Source organism: Phalacrocorax carbo, chromosome 6, assembly GCF_963921805.1.
Source record: "Phalacrocorax carbo chromosome 6, bPhaCar2.1, whole genome shotgun sequence".
NCBI lineage: Eukaryota > Metazoa > Chordata > Aves > Suliformes > Phalacrocoracidae > Phalacrocorax > Phalacrocorax carbo.
Genome location: NC_087518.1, coordinates 41309927 through 41330292, shown reverse-complemented (window position 1 = coordinate 41330292; position 20366 = coordinate 41309927). Strand labels below are relative to the sequence as shown.

At 46.3% G+C, this 20366-nt stretch overlaps 1 protein-coding gene and 1 long non-coding RNA gene across 5 annotated transcripts in view; one reads left to right on the top strand and one right to left on the bottom strand.

Annotated features, from left to right (window-relative positions):
- The window catches only part of PDE4B (phosphodiesterase 4B), a 192491-nt gene that overhangs the window by 156038 nt on the left and 16087 nt on the right, over positions 1 to 20366 (top strand). The window contains exon 7 of one of the 2 annotated variants that reach the window (XM_064454875.1): positions 8882 to 8994. In XM_064454875.1, the coding sequence (XP_064310945.1) occupies positions 8882 to 8994 (113 nt within the window). Of the gene's footprint in view, positions 1 to 8881; positions 8995 to 11457; positions 11608 to 20366 lie in introns of those variants that run through there. The other variant, XM_064454874.1, reaches the window with a different exon arrangement.
- LOC135313927 (uncharacterized) lies at positions 9386 to 11212 on the bottom strand. 3 transcript variants are annotated; one of them, XR_010373425.1, is made up of 3 exons: positions 11006 to 11212; positions 10167 to 10872; positions 9386 to 9602 (listed from the first exon to the last, which is right to left on the bottom strand). It is a non-coding gene; the product is annotated as an uncharacterized LOC135313927 (long non-coding RNA). The 3 variants fall into 3 exon arrangements; XR_010373426.1 differs by having other exon boundaries at positions 9386 to 9619; positions 10167 to 11212; XR_010373424.1 differs by having other exon boundaries at positions 10167 to 11212.

The window sequence follows — 20366 nt, the reverse complement described above, 5'->3', positions numbered from 1 at the left end:
GCTCCGGCACCCACTGGCCCTGCTCCACATCTCTCCTGGTTATCAGCGTGGCTGCACTGTTCTGGGGAGCAAATGAAGAGCCCTTCTCTCTTATTGCCACCTCCCTTGCGTGCCAGAGGGAGACTGCAGTATAGCTGCAGGTGTGAGAAATTTGAGAGGGGGCAGCTAGAGTTACTGGTCAAACTGGAGTCCCAAAAATACAATCGGGAGGGGGGAGAAAGGCAGGATCATCCATTTGTTCAGGGAGTTGCTCAAGAACGTACTGGCTCCACCTGTTCCACAGGTGCTGGGGCTTTATGCCTTTCTTAGCACATCTGCACTTATCTTTGCAAAAGATATAATTAGTTTCACTGCATACAATGAAATGTTGGGGAGGGGGGGAAGTTCATGTCAATAGTCTGTCCTTCCCATGATTTTAGATTACTCTATAATTCCAGCCCTGCAGTCCAGAGGACTGGGAGTGCACAAGTGTCCATAAACCTACAAGAGGGAACATGTTCATGCGCTGGCAGCGTTGCCAGCACGTGTGGCATTGGGTAGTTCTGCTGGGTACATCTTGCTTTTGAATAATGCCTTCTTTTAGGTACATTTCTAGCTTTTGTGCTTGAGAAAAAGTTGAAAATCTGGTCCATAGACTCCCTGGATGTTGAAAAACACACAGGGCATCTGTAAAAGAAACTTGTAGTTACAGAATGCAGGGTTTTTTTCAGTGCCTGCAGTTTGTAAGATGGTGCTATCACATTCGGACATTTTCATTGTGGATTTTAAATGAATCACTGCAGTTGAGCTCTGTGCCATTGATTTTGTTTCCTGTGAATTTTCAAACCCATATACATTTTCTAAAATATATTTGTCGGATCTGTTAGAACAATTGCTTAATTCAAGGAAATAGCTCTCTGCTCATGGGTAGTCATGAATGCACTAACAGGATACATTAAACAAATAAATTATTTGGTGTCAGTTATTCACTCGGCATTGTCAGGGATAAATGTGTAAACATGTCCGCACAATCTGTAAGCAACCACAGATACATTAGGGGAGGCAAAGGGTAAATGGCTGACAGCCTGCACAAGTCCCTGTTCTATCAAGTTTTGGCATGTTGGTTGTTGATAAACCTGTTTTACTGAACATGCTCCATGCTCCCGGGTTTTAGAGTGATGCTAGACACTGGCAGGTAATTATTGCAGGGCATATAATGAATCTTGCTTTCTGAAGTTAAAATAGCCATATTCTTCTGTTGAAGGGAACCTGAGGGAGCACCTTTGGTGATCTGGATCCATGTGACATTTATCTAAGCCATGACCACATGAGTACCTTGTTAAATCACGCAGGCCACCCTCCCTTTTTTCCCTTCTTTTCCTCCTTTTCCTTTTCCTTTCCTGTTTCTGTTTCCTTTTCCTTTTCTTCTCCTCCTTTCTTTTCTTCTCCTCTAACCTTTATCAGGACTTAAAATCAAATGGGTCTCAGCTGAAGCACAGATGAGTTCAGATGATGGATCAGTCTTTTGTGGATCAGATCATATGTGAGGATCCCACCGAGAGGACTTCTGCCAGCTTGCTTAGATATAAGCTTAGTCATTAGTAGTCAAGGACTAAGAAATATAAATGAAACCTTCAGTAAACATTAATTATATCTATACTGCTCACAAAATAATGTCATTCACATGATTAACTAATCTCCCTTCTCTTCTTAATCTTTTCTTCCCTTCTCTTCTTAATCTTTTTTGTCATCTGTAATAATGACAACAGTTACAATAATCTATAATATATGCTATATATAATTAAACATGGGTTGTCATAAAGTCCTCTGATTAATTCTAAGCGACAAAGATATGATTTTAAAGAAATTTCCATATCTGAATGTGGTTCCTCTTTTTTTTACTTTATAAATTATTTTAAGTATTTGTAAATAAACAAAACATTCAAATGTGCCTCAAACCTCTGGACCAGGGTTGTGTCCTATGGATTCACACTGAGAAGTATGTATGTTTTAAAATTACACCCTTAATGTTATTTTCAAGCATTTCTACAAGCGAGGAGCCTGGGAGTGTGCTTTCAAACATTTCCTAAAGCAGAGTTTTCAGTGCCTGCAAGCGGTTTCATGCACCAGGATAAACATTTACATGTTCCCATACAAGGACATGAGGACTTCAAAAGCCCCAGCTCACCTAAGAGCCATAGTGGAGCTCAGTTCACCAAATCTACTGATTATTGACTGTTTGTTTCCTGAGTCACTAGCAGGAGTTAGGAAGCATTTTCTGTTGTAATATTTGTATTTTAATCTTTTGTTTCTTATGAGTGTTTGTCTGCTTCAGGTTTTGTTGAATTTTATCAGTTTGTTAAACATTCAGGGAACATTTCAGTGCCTGCCTATTGCCACGTTGTACGTACCAGATTTGGGAACAGATCCAGTATTAAAGCTTTTCCAAGGCACAAGTGAGCAACAGCTCTGATTAATTTTACTTTTAAATGAACAAACTTGATCCTGAGTCTGTATTATTGCTGAGATAAGGGTAAGATAGAGTGATAATATTTTTTATTACATCAACTGGAATCACTGGAAAATGGGGACTTTGGTGACCTCAGTGGCTGTCCTTCACGTCTCAGATGAGTTGCTGCTATGAAGGCAGGCTGGAGCTGAGTGCAGAGTGCTTCTGGGAAGGACGGCCTCAAATGTTAAAGAAGTTTATAATTATAAATAGCTCCAATTTATTGCAGCCAGGATACAATTAAAAGTAAATAACCCAGAAGATGTCTTACTGGCGCTGTAAACAAGTGCCTTTGCATGTGGAATAGGATACACTGCATTAAAGCTGGGAAGACTGCTATAAGCTGCAACGCCTTGTTTTTTACCCTTCATTGTAAGAGTTTCTCTTTTAATTTTTTTGGCACAGAAAGCAGCCCTTTTTGATAGAGACTATTCGGCGGGGGTTGAGTCTTAAACTCTATGTGCCTAAGGTTTACGCATGAAGTTACAATCCATTAAAGTAACTATTTCTTTTCTTTGTGGAATTAGGAATTAAGTCTTTTATCAGTACAATTGGTCCATAATTTGATCTTTAAGAGCTGAGGAGAGCTGAGTTTGTAAAGATGTCTGCAAATATTTGCATTCGTCGTTTCTTGCCTGCCAAATCAGTCAATCTGTTCACAAGATAGAAATCCGTTAGTAATATTAGCCTGCTAGATCATGGAAAACTTAGTTAGTTAGCACCTGCAATGTTCTGCTGAGCAAAAAGCAGAACTGCAACTCCTCTCCAACTTTTTAAACTCACCTGTTTGTGAGCTGGTATTTTGGCCAGAAACAAGACATGCTATGTCTTAATGTGTTTATTTAAAAAGGAGTAGGGTGACAAGAGAGAACTGTGAGGGAATAAGGATAGAGGAAAACTCACTTTGAATTCTGGTATTTGGATATAGTTTCAAAATGTTTCCTAACTTGGTTTATCTCCTGCGTAAGTCAAGGACAAAGCTACCATTCACTCCTGCAGGCTGGGGACTAGGGTCTCTGCCCCACCATCCCGCCTTGCTGCCTCACGGGGCTTGGTGTGTTTGGATAACAGGATGGGGCACAGTGAGTTTGTGGGTTAAGAGAGGAACCAGGCTGTGTGGCTGCAACTGCAGATAACATTGGCCTCGTGCTCAGAGATATCCTGGCCAGCGGCAAGGGCGGGTGCAGGGGCTTACACACACAGCTGTGCAATGGGCAAGGGGCTGTAGCTCTGTGCTGCAGAGAAGGATGGTGCAGATGGGGCTGCTGGGGGAGCGTTGGGCAAGAGTTCATCATATTAAGTCCCATTCTCACCTGCAACACATCATAGCCCTTCTGACGAAGTGCTTATTTGTTCTTATGCTGAACTACTCCCAGGAAGGAGGATGATCTCCAAAACCTTTCACTTTTCAAGATTTCAAGAAGAAAAAGCCTCAAGTCCATATTCATTAGCAGCTCTCATTGCTTGCTCTGTGAGAAAACAATAGCATGGCTAAATCAGTAAATGGGAAAAAGTTCTAAAAATGGGCTGCTAAGTCACTTCTCTAGTGAGAGATGCCCCATGTTCCATCATCTTACAGACATGAAGAAGAAATAGATTGCAAAAGGTACCAAAGATGTTGTTGTTGCAAAATACTGGCACATAAATGAACTGCATTTAAGCATGTTAAAGTGTTTTAAAGGCCAATGGAAAAATATTAAATGGTGTGCTGCTTCTGAAGGCTTGGCCAGTCTGTCCTCTGATGGACTGGCAGCAAATCAGGTCTTGTGACAAAATGTCACCTCAGTTCCTGCTAAATTGCCATCGGGATTGAAAGTCGTGCACAAACACCATTTAATATATGAAAACTGAAACGAACTCCTTTTGTTAATTAGTTCTTTATTCTGTCTCAGAAATTATTTCACATAGGGCACTAGCAAAAATGACGGAAATGCCAGTTATAATTTTACGGGTAAGGGCTTGGTTATGCAACACCCAAATATAAACTGAAACATAATACAGTTGAAGGCACGTCATATAGTATTCCAGGAGACCATATCCAGAAATTGTAGGACTGCTTCCGTAAGTGACCATGTGCATGAGCTATACCAGGAAGGTTATCAAAGTCTGTGAGTGAGAAGGTTTAAGAGTGTTTCTGGCAGAGGGTGTTGCGCTCCTGACGTCTGTGGGACACTCACCTTGGCTTCAGGGAAAGAACATGTCATGTAGCATCTAAACTTCTGTTTACTGTTTATTTGAATCCCTGGAGTGATGTGACACTAGATGCCACGCAGCAAGAGAATCCCGATGCACTTTGTGTTTCTCCTCTAAGACTTCTTTTTCTTCTACCCCTGCTTTTGTAGGGTTCCTCCATACTTCCATTTGCATTTTAACCCTACCATCGCTTCCAGCCCCGTCCTGTGCCCCACACTGCCACCTCTGCAGAAGCAAATGCTGCTGCTGCAAGCAGCGCTGGCACCGAAGCATCACAGGCTATCCAGAGGGCATTGTACTCTCCAATATTGTGCTATATCAAACACAGCCCTGGCTGTGCCATCCCAGGGGCTGATGCTGCAGGACCACTGGGCAGGGTGGAAGGTGGCACAGCGTGTCAGGAAGGGAGAGGCTGCTCCTTCCCTGGAGGTCTGTGTTGGGTTCTGCTATAAAGTACGTTTTCCCTTATCAATATCAAAATGTACTGTTAATTTTAAAATATTTGTATGCAATTAATGTGGTATATATCCATGAATACTAATGATTCAGAAAGTTAGAAAATCTGTGTTATTCCCTTTTAAGAACATTTGCACAGACAGTTATTACATTTGTAGAAGAGCAACTTCTAATTGGCTTTAATCTGACTCTTATTTGTGGATAGCTGTGTATCCTACGTTTCATTAGGGACTTGGAGTATGTATTTTAATTTCACATGCTGTTTTTCAAGAACACCTGGTGCAAAGTTAGCTTTATCTGTGGAATCATAGCCAGTGCTTGACAATTTATTTGTAAATAGTCACAAGTTAGCAAACAGGGAGTTAGCAGAGTTGCACGTTCCCAAGGAGGGCTGGTTTGATACGAACTGGGGTTTCCAGGTTGATTGGTCTTAGACTGGGTCACTTAAAAAGTGGCTTAGGAGACAATTACCAACTTTCTAAGAAGGGCTGAGCTTGGGCTGTCTGTCTTCTGTCAGGAAGGACAGTGTCTTTTCTTCTACTTGTCTGTCTAATTTCCTGAACCTCGTATGAATGTAGTATCTTTGACGTACTTACTGGCTGAGCAAATTGCACTAAAACTCACCAGCAGATTCAGAAATGACGGAGAAAGAAGGGCAGGGAGGGTGGAGAAGCTGAGAGATGTGCAGATGCCTGGAGGGAGGCACGCCATCAGGCCCTCACTTCACAAGACTCATTTGAGTGGAAAAATATTTAGATTAGTCAAAACCAAAAGACACTTCAGAATTTAAGAAGAGCTGCCCAAGGATGCAGACGATGTATCTTTCCCTGGGTCCGAAGACACAGATGGAGCTGTGGGCAGGACAGGGGAAAGATGCAGGCTGTCGTGTTGGGAAAAATAAATTCTGAAAGAAACATTAATAGTGCTTTTATATGGAAATACACTTCTAGACTGGGCACTAGACAGCTTTTGAACAGTAGCAGATCTCACTTTTTTTTTTCCTTAAAAGGATACTTAGCAAGAACTGTTTACTATCACTTTACTATATCTTTGCCATTGAAATGCCTAGAGATATTGTAAGTGGCAGTTTTCAAACATCTGCATTTAAATCGTTAATCTATTGTCTTCTAAATGCTTTTGTTGAAAAGGCCTAAGTAAGTGGTAATTCTCATATTTTAACATGAGTAAACCACGCTTCAGCCTGAAGGGATCCCCACTGTTCACAGGCTTCCTCCGGGTAGCCTCACTGAAATGAAGCAGAAAGGCAGCTCACATGCTGCAAAACACCACTGGGAGGGAAGGAAGGGTCATTTTGCGCAACTGCCCAGATCTACTGGGCTAAAACTTCTAAAAAGCATTCAGAATGTATAAAACATTCATTGTATTTTTGTCTCATCTTCTAAAAATGAAATATAAAAATGTTAATAATTTGGAGCTGGCAGTAGCCTAGTACCAATCCCTTTCACTCTATATCTAAGCCCTGAAGTTTCCTTTTTTCATAATTCAAATTGTTCTCTGTAATACCTAATATCGTTCCTTGATGGTTTGGGGGTTTTTTTCACCCTTTTATTACACAAAACTCAGATTACAAAGTAAGGGAGTCGTGCGGACCCTTCCTTGGCTCTGGGGAAAGGAGGCCCTTCCATAACAGGTGTAGATTTCTGTTCTCGGTCTTGCATTAGCCTGATGGTGGTTCTGGAGGTGAAGACTTGAAGTGAAGCGATAGGGGCAGCAGGTCCTGCAACCCTGACCCTGGGCAAGGCTGGAAATCCCCAAACGGCTTAAATTAGGGTCTAGTGCCACGGTGAGCCTATTCCTTCTCCTCCAGGAACGCACATGTAGCTCATGCTGTGGTTGCATGCCATGATCCTGCTTACTGAGAAGCCTCGGAGCCGGAGAACACATTACCATAACACAGTACAGTTCATTATTTAAACATATGGTCAGCTCCTCTTTCGTTTGTCTGAGATTATTTTTTTCCAATTCCTAAACCCATGATTTAGCCTGTGTGAGCCTTATCAATACAAACATTTTCTATTACAAGGAATTTGAGCCTTTCCAGGTCAAGAAATTCACATGATAAAGTAGTTGATAGAGAATATGCATGTTAGAAAGGAAAATAGGCCCAAGTTCTGTGTGTTTTGGCTATTTCCACCTGCTATTTGATATATGTATCACAGAAGTATGTAAGAATGAGATTACTTGCCATGTTTGGAGCTCTGTGAGCAAAGAAGAAAACATTAACTTTCAATGCCACAAATATTCAGATTTACGGAATCTTTAAAATGTGTCTGTGCCAAGTGCTCCCTGCGAGTTCATTGCTGAATTACTCTTTGGCAGCATTTATTTTCTGCCATGTAACTTCAAATGTTGAACAAACGGTCTCTATACCGTACTTAGCAGATACTGGCTCAAGGTGCAGCTCCTTCCCCCAAGGACACAGTGGGCCGCAGAGGGCAGCAGCCCTGTGGGGAGCGCACCCCGTGCAGTCCCAGCAAGCTTTTGGTGGGGAGGGCAGTGGCATCCACATGTATGGGGTATATGTGCATGCAGGGTATGTGGTATACAGCAGATACTTTGCTGAGTCTATATCATAGCAATCCTGACTTCTGATGTCACTGTTACCTGCTCAGCCAGTGCCATTAAAAATGCTGAATCCATTAATTTTGACAGATTTATGGGATAAGCATATGTCACTGGTATTATAAAAAGCAGTTACATTCATGGGGAGATTTTATGATTCACTGTATCCGCTTATGTAAACCTTAACTTCTACACCAAGAGCCACTCAGGAGCCCGTTGTCCTGCTGTCAGGGTCAAGGAGCAGAGCTTGGTGGGAGCAGGGAGCAGGGTTGGCGGGGTTGGGGAATAGGGCTGGCAAGGCTGGGATGCAGGGCCTGCTGGGGAGCACAGCGGATGGCACTGGGGAGCAGGACCAGCGGGGTGCAGGACTGGTGGAGTTGATGGTCAAGGCTGGTGGGGAGCAAAGGCCAGCAGGAGTGGGGAGCCGGGGTGATGGGGAGCAGGGGTGGCTGGGTGAGGGAACAGAGCTGATGGTGTTGGGGAGCAGGGGCAGGTGAAGTTGGGGAGTGGGACTGGTGGGATTGGGGAGCTGCGCTGGTGAGGTTGGAGAGCAGGGCCAGGTGAAGCTGGGGAGCGGTAATGGTGGGGTTGGGGAGCAGGGTCTGGCAAGGAGCAGGAGCTGGTGGGGTTGGGAAACAGGAGTCAGCAGAGAGCAGGACCACGCAGGATTACAGAGCGGGGCTGGCGGGGCTGGGGAGCAGGGCTGCTGGGGCTGGGGACCAGGCCAGGCTCGCAGGCTCCGGCAGGGCTGCGGGGCCCGGCCGGGCGGGGAGCTGGACTGGCACCGCACCAGCATCCCCGCCGAGCGGCGGGGGCGGCCGGGCCCCCGCAGCAGCCGCGGGGGCCGGCGCTCCCAGAGCCGCAGCCCAGCCCAGCCCGGCCCTGCCCGGGGGGCGCCCGGTTCCCCGTCCTGCGGGGGCAGGGCGGGCTGCGGGGCCGGGGCGGGCCGGGGCGGGCCGGGGCGGGCGGCCGGGGCCGGGGCTGTGCCGGGTGCCAGCGGGCGGGGATTTACTCGCCAGCGGCGAAGGGAGCGCAGCGGCGGCCGCATGATGAGGGAGCGGTGCGGCACCTCCGGCGGCGCTGGCGGCGGCTCGGGCGGCCCCGCCATGGAGAGGCTGCCGCCGCGCCAGCCCGACTATATGTCCGTCTGCCTCTTCGCAGAGGAGCCCTACCAGAAGTTGGCCATGGAGACGCTGGAGGAGCTCGACTGGTGCCTGGATCAGCTGGAGACCATCCAGACCTACCGCTCTGTCAGCGAGATGGCATCCAACAAGGTAAGCCGGGCGACGGGGGGATGCGGAGCGGGGATGGACGGGGAGCGGGGTTGGATGCGGAGCGGCGCGGGGCACGGCAGCGCGATACCCGGCCCGTCTGCGCCTCTGCACGACAGCAACTCCAGGTTACTCCTGGGGAAGGAGGTGCGGGTTTCCCCCGCACTGGCACGGCCAGAAAACGCTGGCGGTGGCACGGCGGGACGGCGCGGGGAGAGCGATCCTTCTCGCCTGGCTCATTGCTGAGCAGTAAAAGAGGTTTCAATTAGCCCCGGTCCCTTCGGAACCGAACTTACCAGGAACACTGTGAAAACGCCCGCATTTAACAAATTATCGCTTAAAAAGCCAATTATCTTCATTGTTGTCTGTCCGTAATAATGGCAAACTCTAAACATTGTGGTACATTATTTTATTGCTGTTTTGTCTTTCGGTAAGCGTTTAATTTCGTTTTTAATGTGGTGGGCTGGCTCGGCACCGCTTGCCAGCACATGATGAGGGTGCGAAGTTAAAGATCGTGCAGAGGGAATGAGCTCCGAGAGGAGCTGCTCGCCCGCCTCCCGGGACCTTCAGTTTCTAACGCGCCGTGAACGAAAGGGGAGCTTCAGGTTTTTCTGCGAGGAGTAAAGTGCTAAAATAAAGTAAGAAAAGTACTCTGTGCTAAAAGTCAGAGAAGCAGGAGGGAGAGCGGAGAGTCCCGAGAGTATACTGAGAAACAGCAGAGAGGAAAGAACGCGAAATGCGGGGTCTGAACGCCTTTGTGCAACTTCTGCAAGTTGACGTTCCCGCCCCCGCCTCCCCGTGCTGGAGCCGGGCTCCCCAGCTCCGTCCTGCCGAGCCAAAGCATCAGCCGATTTTCGCTTCAGCATCTCCCCAAGTCAGCCCTTAATTTGCCGGGGTGGCTGCTGCTGGATGGGAGGCGCTCCCTCCCCCGGGGCCGGAGCCACCTCCCCGCTCTGATCCCAGCCGCTGCCCGGGGCAGCGCTTGGCTGCCAGCGGAGCCTTCGCACCTCCGGGGCAGCCCTGCTGCTCCCCATCCCCGCGCCGGGGCAGCCCTGCTGCTCCCCATCCCCGCGCCGGGGCAGCCCTGCTGCTCCCCATCCCCGCGCCGGGGCAGCCCTGCTGCTCCCCATCCCCGCGCCGGGGCAGCCCTGCTGCTCCCCATCCCCGCGCCTTGCCTTCTCAAGAGCGGTGTCTGCGCCCAGGCGTTCGCGCCGTGTTTGAAGCCGTGCGTTGTGCGATGGAGCAGGTCACACAGTCCCAGACGGAGCTTGCTCGGTCGTTGGGATGGGGGCTGTGCCCGCTGCAGCCTTGCCTTTGACCTGTTGCCACGGTTAAACCCAGTTCAGAGTTACACTGCACGAACCCGATGTTTTTGGTTTATTTTCCTAATTGGAAATTAATGAAATCAGAAATGCGGGATCACAAACTGATTTTATGGAAAAAGTTGAGCGAAGAAACCCCGTGTTATTTCAGCTTCCTCCTCTTCTAGTGATTACCACGACGTGCAGGGGCAAAGGAAGCAATAAAATTTTTACAGACCGAGCTTTCAAGAAAGGAATATCGGGTTTTTTTGAGTTCGTCCTGGGGGAAGCCAGGGTGAAAGTTGAGAAGGGTCTAGCCTGCAAAGAAGGCTGCACCTCCAATGTGGACGCTGATGCCCTTCATTTTGAGATTATTTATTTTTTTCGCCAAATGCCATATCTGGACTCGTGAAGGTGAAAGACTAACTAAATCCCTTATTGTAGCAATTAAAAGTTGTGATCCCTCTGTGTGCAAATGGCTTGCAGCTGGGTCGAGCAAAAGGTTCATGAAACTTTGTTCTTTCATAACCAGTTTCTGAAATGTCTGCACTTTTTGGTCAACTTCCAGTATCATTTTCATCTGTAAAAGAAAAGCATAAAATGGCCTCACACCTCGCTTTCCTCATCAGCAGTAAATATTGACACAAATTAGTTTGGGGGTTTGTGGTTTTTGGGTTTTGGTGGCAGCTGTACAATCTGCAGAGTGATCTTACAGTGCGAGAAGCCGTTGGGTCGGAAAGGTGCATCTTCAGGAGGGGGCTGCAGGGGCCCTTAATTGGTCAGCTTTTCCCTTTTGCCAAGTGTCCAGCTCGACTGCCTGCTTCAGCCAAGGGCATTTAGATTTGTCACCGGTAAATAGCAAAACAGTCAGATGTTTTGAAAACAGGATGCTTGGGATCCACATTATTAAAGAAAAACGGAAAGAGAAACAGTATAGATAGGAAGAAAGCAAATAGACTCAGCATGCTCCCAAGTGCAAGAGCAGTATAAACAGTGACCTATCTTCCTGACCTCCGCTCTCACCGAGTTCCTGGCCCCGCGCCACCCAAGCCAAACTACGTCATTTGAGACTGATAGTAGGCATGGCACAGCTGTTGCAAGTGTGACTCGAATTTCCTGTCTCCTTCCTGACAGACGTAGTTTAGAAAATCCAGAGTTGCAACAACAGCAGGCAGAGAGGGAGGATCTCGGCATACGTGTTCACAGGGTGATTCTCCGAAGTCCTGCGCCAGAAAGGAACGCTGGGGGGAAACGCCATGCAGGACAGCATCCTGACTATAAGCTGATGGTTTTTGGAAAACATCAGTTAAAACATGTGCGTATACTTTTTTAAGATGTGAGTTAATTACAGGAGAAGTGAGGAAATGAGTGGCTAATCTTACTGTGAGCTAACGAGCCTGTTTGCACTGACATCACTGTGAACCAAGGGAGCACTGCCGCTTGCACAGTGGGACCCTACAGTCCTATGTGCAGGGATCGGACATAAAACTGGCAAAGAGGGGAACTCCGTTCCCCGGGTGTGCGGTCGTCAGTGTCCGTGAGTCCTGACGCATTACCAGAGTAGTGCCTGACCTGCAAACCAGCCTGTGCCCCTTGCTGCTCCAGCTGCCAGCTTCTGCTAAACTGTGCACTGACTGTGCAGTGGTGCCCTCAACTTTCTAAATTACAGAAAAAGCTACCTGGAAAACTACCTGGTTGCAGGGAATGAAAGCGACATGAAGGGAATTTATTTTCCTGACATTACACTAATCTTCTGCTGTGAGCAGAGTATGGCACTGGAGCTTTGCTATGAAACAGAATTACCTGTAAAGCTCTGTAGGCGCTCAGTGCTGCCTGCAGAAGCAGACCACACATATTTACATTATTGTAACATATATATTCTTTTTTTCCTGCATTTGTCATCCTGTCCAGCTTCCAGCTCAGGCAACTGCTGTGCCTCAGAAGGATTTGTGAGTCATGGGCCTGCTGATAAAAAGGGGGTATTTTCTCTCTTGGCCACCCTGTAGTGTTGCGTTTGGCATTAGGCAGCTCTCTGCAGCCTCACTTGTCCTGCAGACAGAAGCACAGGACCATGTCAGCTCTATTACCTAATATAGCATTTGGGATCTGGGGGAGGACGTGCTCAGTGCATCCCCCAAATCATAAAAAGGAGCAAGTATTTTTCCCAGCTGAAACGCTGGTCTTGCCAGCTCCAAGTTTTTATGGGGCCATAATATCATAGAAATGAGGGATGGAGAAAATGTATTCTTTCTCAAGAGCTACCTGCCTGTCGGTGCAGGATACAGCCCAGATCATGCGTAAAATGGGTACGTCTGAATGGTCCTAAGCAGCAACTTTCCATCTCCTTAAATTAGACCAGTCTTATTTAGAGCTTTTCTCAGTCCATTGAGTAATTAAATGGACAGATAACGTAATTTGTGGTCTGTGGGGATATTCTAATTTTGAGTAGACAGAGGTGGTGTCATCAGGGTGCCTGCTTTGTGCTCCTGCAACTTTCGAAACCCGCTTCTGTCCCTGGACTGTTCCCTGGGGGATCCTTCCCTGCCATTGCTGCCAGTGCAGCTACAAATTCTGCAGAGTAAATCCTTAAACTCTCTTATTTCAACTCTTAAAGGTGTCTCTGTTACTACCAAGTGCTGAGTAATGTGACTCAAATCTTGCCACCCAAAGCTGTTTACAGCCAGCAGCTCGGGGCAGCAGCATGGCAGGACTCTGCACTCCTATCTTGGTTGCTTGTGAGCCAGAAGCCACTAAGATAAACATAACTGTTTTAATTTTGCTTGTATTTCAAAGGGCATTTTGGTCAGAAAAGAGGAGCAAGGCCGCACCTAGCTTTCAGGAGACAGTGGCTAAATAAACATCTGGACCCTAATGTAAACTCCTGAGGTCCATGGTGGAGGTCGAGCACGGCGTAGGGCCAAGTGCCAGCAGCGTATGTGCCGGGCTGCACAGCCTCCACGCTCACTCGCCTGTCTTCTGCCAGTCCATCAGCCCTGAATCTTGTCCTCTTCGTACGTGATGTTTCCCTTAAGTGGTGCCGAGCTGTTTAGTCTTTCGCTTGCTTTTGCTTTAACTTCCTTTGTTTAATATGCTTTAAAATAGCTGAGCGCCGCACAAAGAGAGGCTTGTTCACTTGTGCAGCAGCCAGCGAAACAAAGAGACTTCCACGTCTCCTGTTTTTACAAGCCGGGATGAATCACTGAGCTCCGCACGCGGTTCCCCAGCCGCACGCCGGTATTCCCCTCGCCCAGGGACTCGTGTTACGGAAAGAGGGATCCACGACTAAGCGCCTGGGAGAGCTCTCCGGAGTGCAGCGGGCTGGTCACAGCAGCCCCTGGAACTGCTCCGCGGCCGCCCCTGCAGAGCTGGTCCCTGCAGAGCCCTGACACACACGGTTGCAGGCTCCACAGCAGTTGACTGTTTCTTAGATGTACAGCTGCTCTCTGCAGAGCAGGACACTAAATGATCATAGTGCTTGATGAAAACTGCAGTAGGAGATGTTTATAGGTTCGGAATATTCACTCCATCTTTGTTTTATCTGATGGCATTTTATTTGTGTTGAGGATGTCCTTGCACTAGAGGACAGGGCACCATATTTTTTAAGGCAAAGCTGCGCATTGTGTGGGACCCAGGTTTTTTAACAGGGGTACCTGAGAGTAGTGAACATGAGGTTCTAGTGACGCCTGCTAGGTAGGGAGGAGCCAGCTCTGGACAGTGGCTCTGCCCCAGACAGTGAAACCCCTGAAAGCTCCACATAGATGTTCAGGACTTGGGGAGCTGGGTCCAAGCCATGTCCTGTGTATCATTTCTCATCACCATCATAAATGGACTTTGAGGGTAGCTGTCTCTGTATCCATCCTATTCTTCCTCCCTTCCTCTTTCGCCACTAGAATAAATCATTCTGACTATATCAAATGTGTCATAAGAGTGGAGTGGAATAGTGGGGCCATATGTGGGCTTATTTAACAATCTAATAGTTTGGTCTTGCAAGCCCTCTGGACTGCCAGTTTCCAGGTATCTTAGTTAAACTGATTCAAATATTTTAAAAAAAAGAAATATTGGAAGGGTGCACCATTGTCTGTGAAAAGTGCCAGTGTGCCAGCAGGAGCAGTGCCACCATTTAAGATATCCTCTTAGAGCAAAGTGACCTTGAGTGGTCGATGCTTTCTCATTCTCTGAGACTGTTGCGGTAAACAGGTGGGAAAAGCCTGTACGAGGGCGATCCCACGGCCACACACCATACGTGCTGCTGGTGCACATCTAGACAGCCACAGCAGAGATTAAGACTTCGGGGTTTGAATTTTGCTTCAAATCCATCTTTCCAGGAGCCTTTCTGGAGAGCTGCCATCCCCCGAGACACGACAGTGCCCAGGACCTTCTAGCATGTCCTTTAAACATTTCTGCTTATACTTGGATGTGATGGGCTTTAAAAGTTCTGCATTCTCAGACTTCTACGTTATAGCACATTAGGGTGGGGCTTAAATAAATAATAGCTCAAAGGCAGGTTCAAAATGAATCATGATTTGAGGGCAGGACTAGAGTGACTAACTGTTCAGAGCAGTGACCTCTCTGGAAGTGAAGTGAGGATACTGGAGACACATGAAATCTCAGAGGAGAAGCATCACTTAGGATGGGAGTGGGCTGTGAAGGATTTCAAAGAAGGATTTAATGCAATCCTAATCCTGACCCTGATTTTGTGGACTAGGCCAGTTTCCACAGCCCAGGTCCAAACTCCTTCTTTTTAACCCAGCTGCAGAGCAACTGCTTTTGGTGGGGCAGCTGGTGATAAAAATATTTGCACTAAGTGAAACTTAATTGAAAGATGTTGTGTTATCAAAGCCAGAACATGTTGTGGAGATGTATTGGTTTGAAGGCTTATCCATCAGAGCTTTTAGAGGGAGAGATTCCTCTGATTAAAGCCTTCGCTCTGTGTTTAAAGCAAACAAACAAGTGGTGCCTCACCTTACTGCTGGTTTAGCACAGCTGGGCAAAAGCTACATAAAAACCCTTCTGCAGATCATTTGCCTATCTCTATGTAAGAAGGATTTTTCATTTAAATATATTTACATTAAGTAGTGTATTCCATATTGTTTTGGTGCTTGCATTGGGCTCATTTTCATTTTGGCAGGACCAACAGCCACATTTTGTTTCTACTGTATTGTAGAGCTACACTGACTTTTTCACACAGGACTTAACGCTTTATCCTGTATTTTCTGAAGCAAACAGGCTTCTGTTGATTAAAAGTTGCCAGAGTTTTTCTCATTACCGGCATCTTGGAAAAGTCATCTCAGGGAACGAAGTTATTTGAATTTTCCAAACCCTGTTCTCCTACTCAGGTAAAACCCCAGCTGGATTTGCCTAAATGATGACTGCAGAGCCTGACTCAAATTTAAATTAAATTTAAATTGCTCCTTCATACGATTAACAAAATCCCATGTTTAACTGCATTGCTCTCTTGTTAAATGACAAATGCTCTTTTGTCCCAGTTGTTATTGGTTATATTTTTTTTCCTGAAGATTGAGAATATAATCCAGGCATATTTCAGCCAAATGTCCAGCATATCCTTACATTTCACCCCCAAACCCCACAGGAGCAGGGACACCTCTGCCTGCGCCCTGCCAGCCCTGGCAGGGACGAGTGGCTGGGGAGGCTCTCTGGTTTGTGGACTCTCTTTACGTAGCTGTTTGGCTTCCTTTGGCACTCGAGGCTTCATCAGCGTGGTTTGCTGCATGGGTGTGACTGACAGAAGATTTTGGTCTGAGATCTGCAGCCTTCTGGAGCACTATATGCTCTCGAGGCCACAGATGTTGTCAGCTGCATCAGGTCTTTCTTTAATCAACTTTATGTCAACAAACAAGCTGCTGTAGGTTTTAATTTTGCTGTTGCTTCCTAGCCTTCAGCTTGGGCTGGTACTCATCGTCTCTCTTCTTCGTGATATTCCTTTTGCAGTTAACATGACAAACATTTTTCCACCTGGTAAAACCCTATAAAAGTGATTTTGCAGAACAAGTGTTTTTGCTTGTTTCTGGTTTGATTGACTCGCCTCTTGTTCAACTGAAGAATAAAAGCAGCGCTGGGGTGAAAAACTGGTATGAATGCTCACTGCACTGCACACAGCTGCTCTGGGGGCACTGGTGCTAGAGTTACCCCTTGCCTGTAGCTTGCCATTTTTGCGGTCTTTTCTCCTCCAGTGCCATGTGTTAAAATATGTTAAAAAAATGCACCTTTCAATGATGGAGAGAGAGCAGTTCCTTGGGGACTGCTGCTGCTGAGCTTCTGTCTGATTGAGAGCTCTTGCAGTGTGCCATTTTAACAGGTGAAGGGTTTTGGTGCCAGGTGTTTTTTGCTGCTTACTGGTGAGGAAATTAATACAAAATACAATAAACTGACTTGTAGACTCCAGATATAGCTGCATGTATTGACTGGCTAGAAGACACCTATTCTTAAGTATAGGAAGAGCATTTTGGATGAAGCAGAAACTGACCTGAGCTTCTTCCAAAGGAACCAAAAGCTTCAGATCAAGCTGCAGACTTAGGCCATACCCTGCTGCCGCAGTTTTTCTGACCCAGAAGACACACAATATGTGCTTTGTCACACCACACAGCATGAAATCTTAAACTCTCTCAGTCCTGGTATTTTATGTCAATCCAAACAAATGTCAGTCTGAACCAAGGGCTGTTGGGTACCAAACACAATGGTATTGGGTACACCAAGCCTTGAATTCATTGGCAATAGATGCTGGAGGACTGCCCCAATCAAGGAGGTGGTAAGCAGATTTGGCTCTGCAGGGTATACAGGCATTTTCTTGCCAACAAAAACTCAGGTGGCACACCTTATAAACACATGACACATTCATTTTCAGGAAAGTAAACGGGGTGGTTTCTACATGACCTTACCAAATCCCCAGCATCGGGTGAAGGGGCTTTTTCTTCTGCCTTAGCAGTTCCCAGCAAGTGAGTAACATGCCCCAAGCCTGCTTTTAAATAAGGAAATTCAGTATGTTTCTAAGCAGTGCTAGTTCACAGTGCCTTCCTTGGGCAGGATCCTATCGGGAGTTTTCCTTTCCGGCGTTTTAATGCAATTTGCATATTTCAAGTCTCATTTGTCTGGAAATGAGTTGGAAATGTACCCGTGATAACACTCCTGCTTCCGGTTCCACTTCATCACTTTTCAAGCCCTATGTTGCGTAAATACGTCCCACCCAAGGGAGGTTCTGCTGCTTTCAGAAATGCTAAACTTTACCGGTAAAATCTGAATATTGGTCTGTCTACATCAGATACATGTTATTGCTTTCATGAGCAGCCACATGCTGATTTATGGCAGCATGCTATTTATTTATCAACATTTACATTGTGGATTTTTAAATTATTCTAATAACATAAGGCCAACAAGTTGGTCATGATGTTACTCCTTTAAAGTCTTTCCTTTGAACATATATATAAATCAACTCTCCTTTGATGTGAAATTGGAGATTTCATAACCGTGTGTTTACTTTTTGGTTTAAAAAATAAGCTGAAGGGAAAACAAAAAAAAACCCAAAAACCAAATAGTACTTTGTATCTCATTAAAAATAGTTTCTAGCACATTAAAAACTATATTGTTTTAGGAAACAAGAACTAGAAAGAGTTGCAAAAGCATTTGATTTTTTTAATGACTGATAGTTGACTGCAACCATTCCATTTTTCTCCAGGCACTGAAATATGTCTGAAAAATTTCTTCTTTAGTACTGATTAGTGTGAAATGGGCTCATTTTTTTCTTTAAACATTTAAATGCACCTTCCCATCATCCTTCATGTTGGTGCTTCAAAAGGAAAATCGATAGAAATTATGAAGTAACAAGGACAGCTGCAGATTTGTTTGACACAGTCCATTCTGTAAGTGATGTAACATCAGGAAAGCACAGATGAAGGATCTGGTTGCTGCTCCTATAAATCAAAGAATTTTCATTCTTTTGACCTGTAAACTTAAAACAAATCAACAAATTAAATTCCCCGGCCCTGCAAAATCAACAGGTTTTCCAAATCTACTTTGGGCATAAAACAGAGTAATGAAAAATTAACCTTCAGAGAGTGCTCATGTGCCAGAGATCTGCTTCCCTGCCTGTCTCAGGAGTTCAGGAGTGAGCAGGGGGGTGCCCAGGTTTGGTACCCACCACTGTCCTGGGGCAGTCAGGATCGCACCCTGTGAGCCTCAGTCTGCCTCTGCTCAGGCAAAATCTTAACTCTGGGAGTTTTGTTTGCCTAAGGGTTAGGTGTCTCTGTGCAACTCAGGAACAAGTTATCTGTGTCAGGAAGGGAGAGGTAGGTATTTACAAGTATTTTTTCTAGCTTCTCAAACACAGGCAATGAGATTAATCTAATTTTTAAAAAACTCTGCAGTAGCACGAGTGTCACATCCATTCCCTTCAAGCATCCAGAGGTCCAGACAAAAGCATCACACGTTTACTGTTTGACCTGGTTGCCTTATACACAGATGAGTAATTTCCCTCCTGCATGTAAATAATTTCCGGCTGGACTCTCGTTTCCGTTCCGTCACACGGGCAGGTGAGTGTCAGCTCTTCCCAGCTCCCGGTGCTGGGCGTCCAATTATTCCCAGGAGAACAGCTGTTGAAATGAATGGAGTTACACCAAAGTTTAATTGTACCTCTGAAACTGAAGTGATTTACCTGGGCAATTAAGCTGAGAAGGGTTCAGCCCAGCCGCCTTTGCATGGAAATCAAAGGCAAAAGTAACCCTCGTGCCACAAATCCTTTTGTTCTAAGGATTTCTAGGAGCAGTGGAAGAGTGAGGGATCTAATGTTTGCATCAGGAGGGTGGGTCACCGGGAAAAGAGTTTATAAATATTTTTACACGCTGGAGATCTGCACGGAGATTCCTCCATCAAAGTGCAGGGTGGGACCCCAGTCTCCCTAGGTACTCCCGGGCTGGAGCCGGCAGCATCTTAGCAGCTCTTTTATCTTGAAATTGCCCTCAGCTCCTGCAAATGACTAAAACTTTTTTAAGCAGCCTCTTTGCATAAGGACTCTTGGCCTCAGGGAACCCCAGATGGTATAAATCGACTTCAAAGGATTTACATCAGCAGCAGATACATCCTCCTGTCTTTATTCTCCGTGCAAAGCACCAGGAACACCTCTGATGCCAATACTCCAAAGGAGAATAGGAACAGGAATAACAACAGAACTATTGCTGGAGCTGGCGTGGGGCTGGAAAGGCCAAGAACTGTGTGTGCCTCTGCGTGGCTCTCCCTAACCTTCCTAGAAAAGGGAGAGAGTTGTTTCTTTCATAAAGAGGTGGGATTTTTCATACTGAAGCACCAGGGAGGTGGCCGGATGCTGCCCTGGATTCCACATCGTATTTGCACATGGTGGCCCCAGAGCCAGTATGCTCCCAGCATGCTTGAACTCCTAAACCTGGCAAATCCTATCATAAACGAGGCCAAATTTTCTTCCGCTGTGCAAAAACGAAGGCAAGCAAACTTTGCCTGCAGAGCATTTGGTTTGGGTGGGGTGAAGACCCAGCTGCTGAGTGGTTGAAGGAGGTGCCATGCAGTTGGTGCTGATGCCACCCACCACCCTCCCACATGCCCACAGAAGTCCCCATGGCTGTGTCCTTGCAGAGACTCGTGCTGGGGACAGCGCTCAGCCCCACGCTGCAGCTGCCAGTGCCGAGAAAACGTGAGCAGCAAGGGTGTGGTGTGGGCAGCCGAGAGGGGAACTGTGAGTGAACTTTCCAAATAGTAATCAAGGAAATTACCGCACGCGCGCACAACTGGAAAGCTGGAAAGAAGCTGTGATTCCCTCTACCAGAGAATATGTGAAAAAGGGTCACTGCTGGTAATCAAAGAACGATTCAATTTCTGGGAGACTTAATTTGGTTCAGATGAATTCTGCAGTTACTTCAGAACATGCAAAACAGGAAAACTCTATGCAATGCGATGGCTTTTTCTCACACAAACCTCCAGGTGGTTTTAGACCTCTGTGACTTGCTGGGAAGGTCAGCTGTACTGCCATGTGTATTTGGTTATTAAAGATTTTAGTTGGGGCTTCATCTTATTTACATTATCTGCATTCTTTTC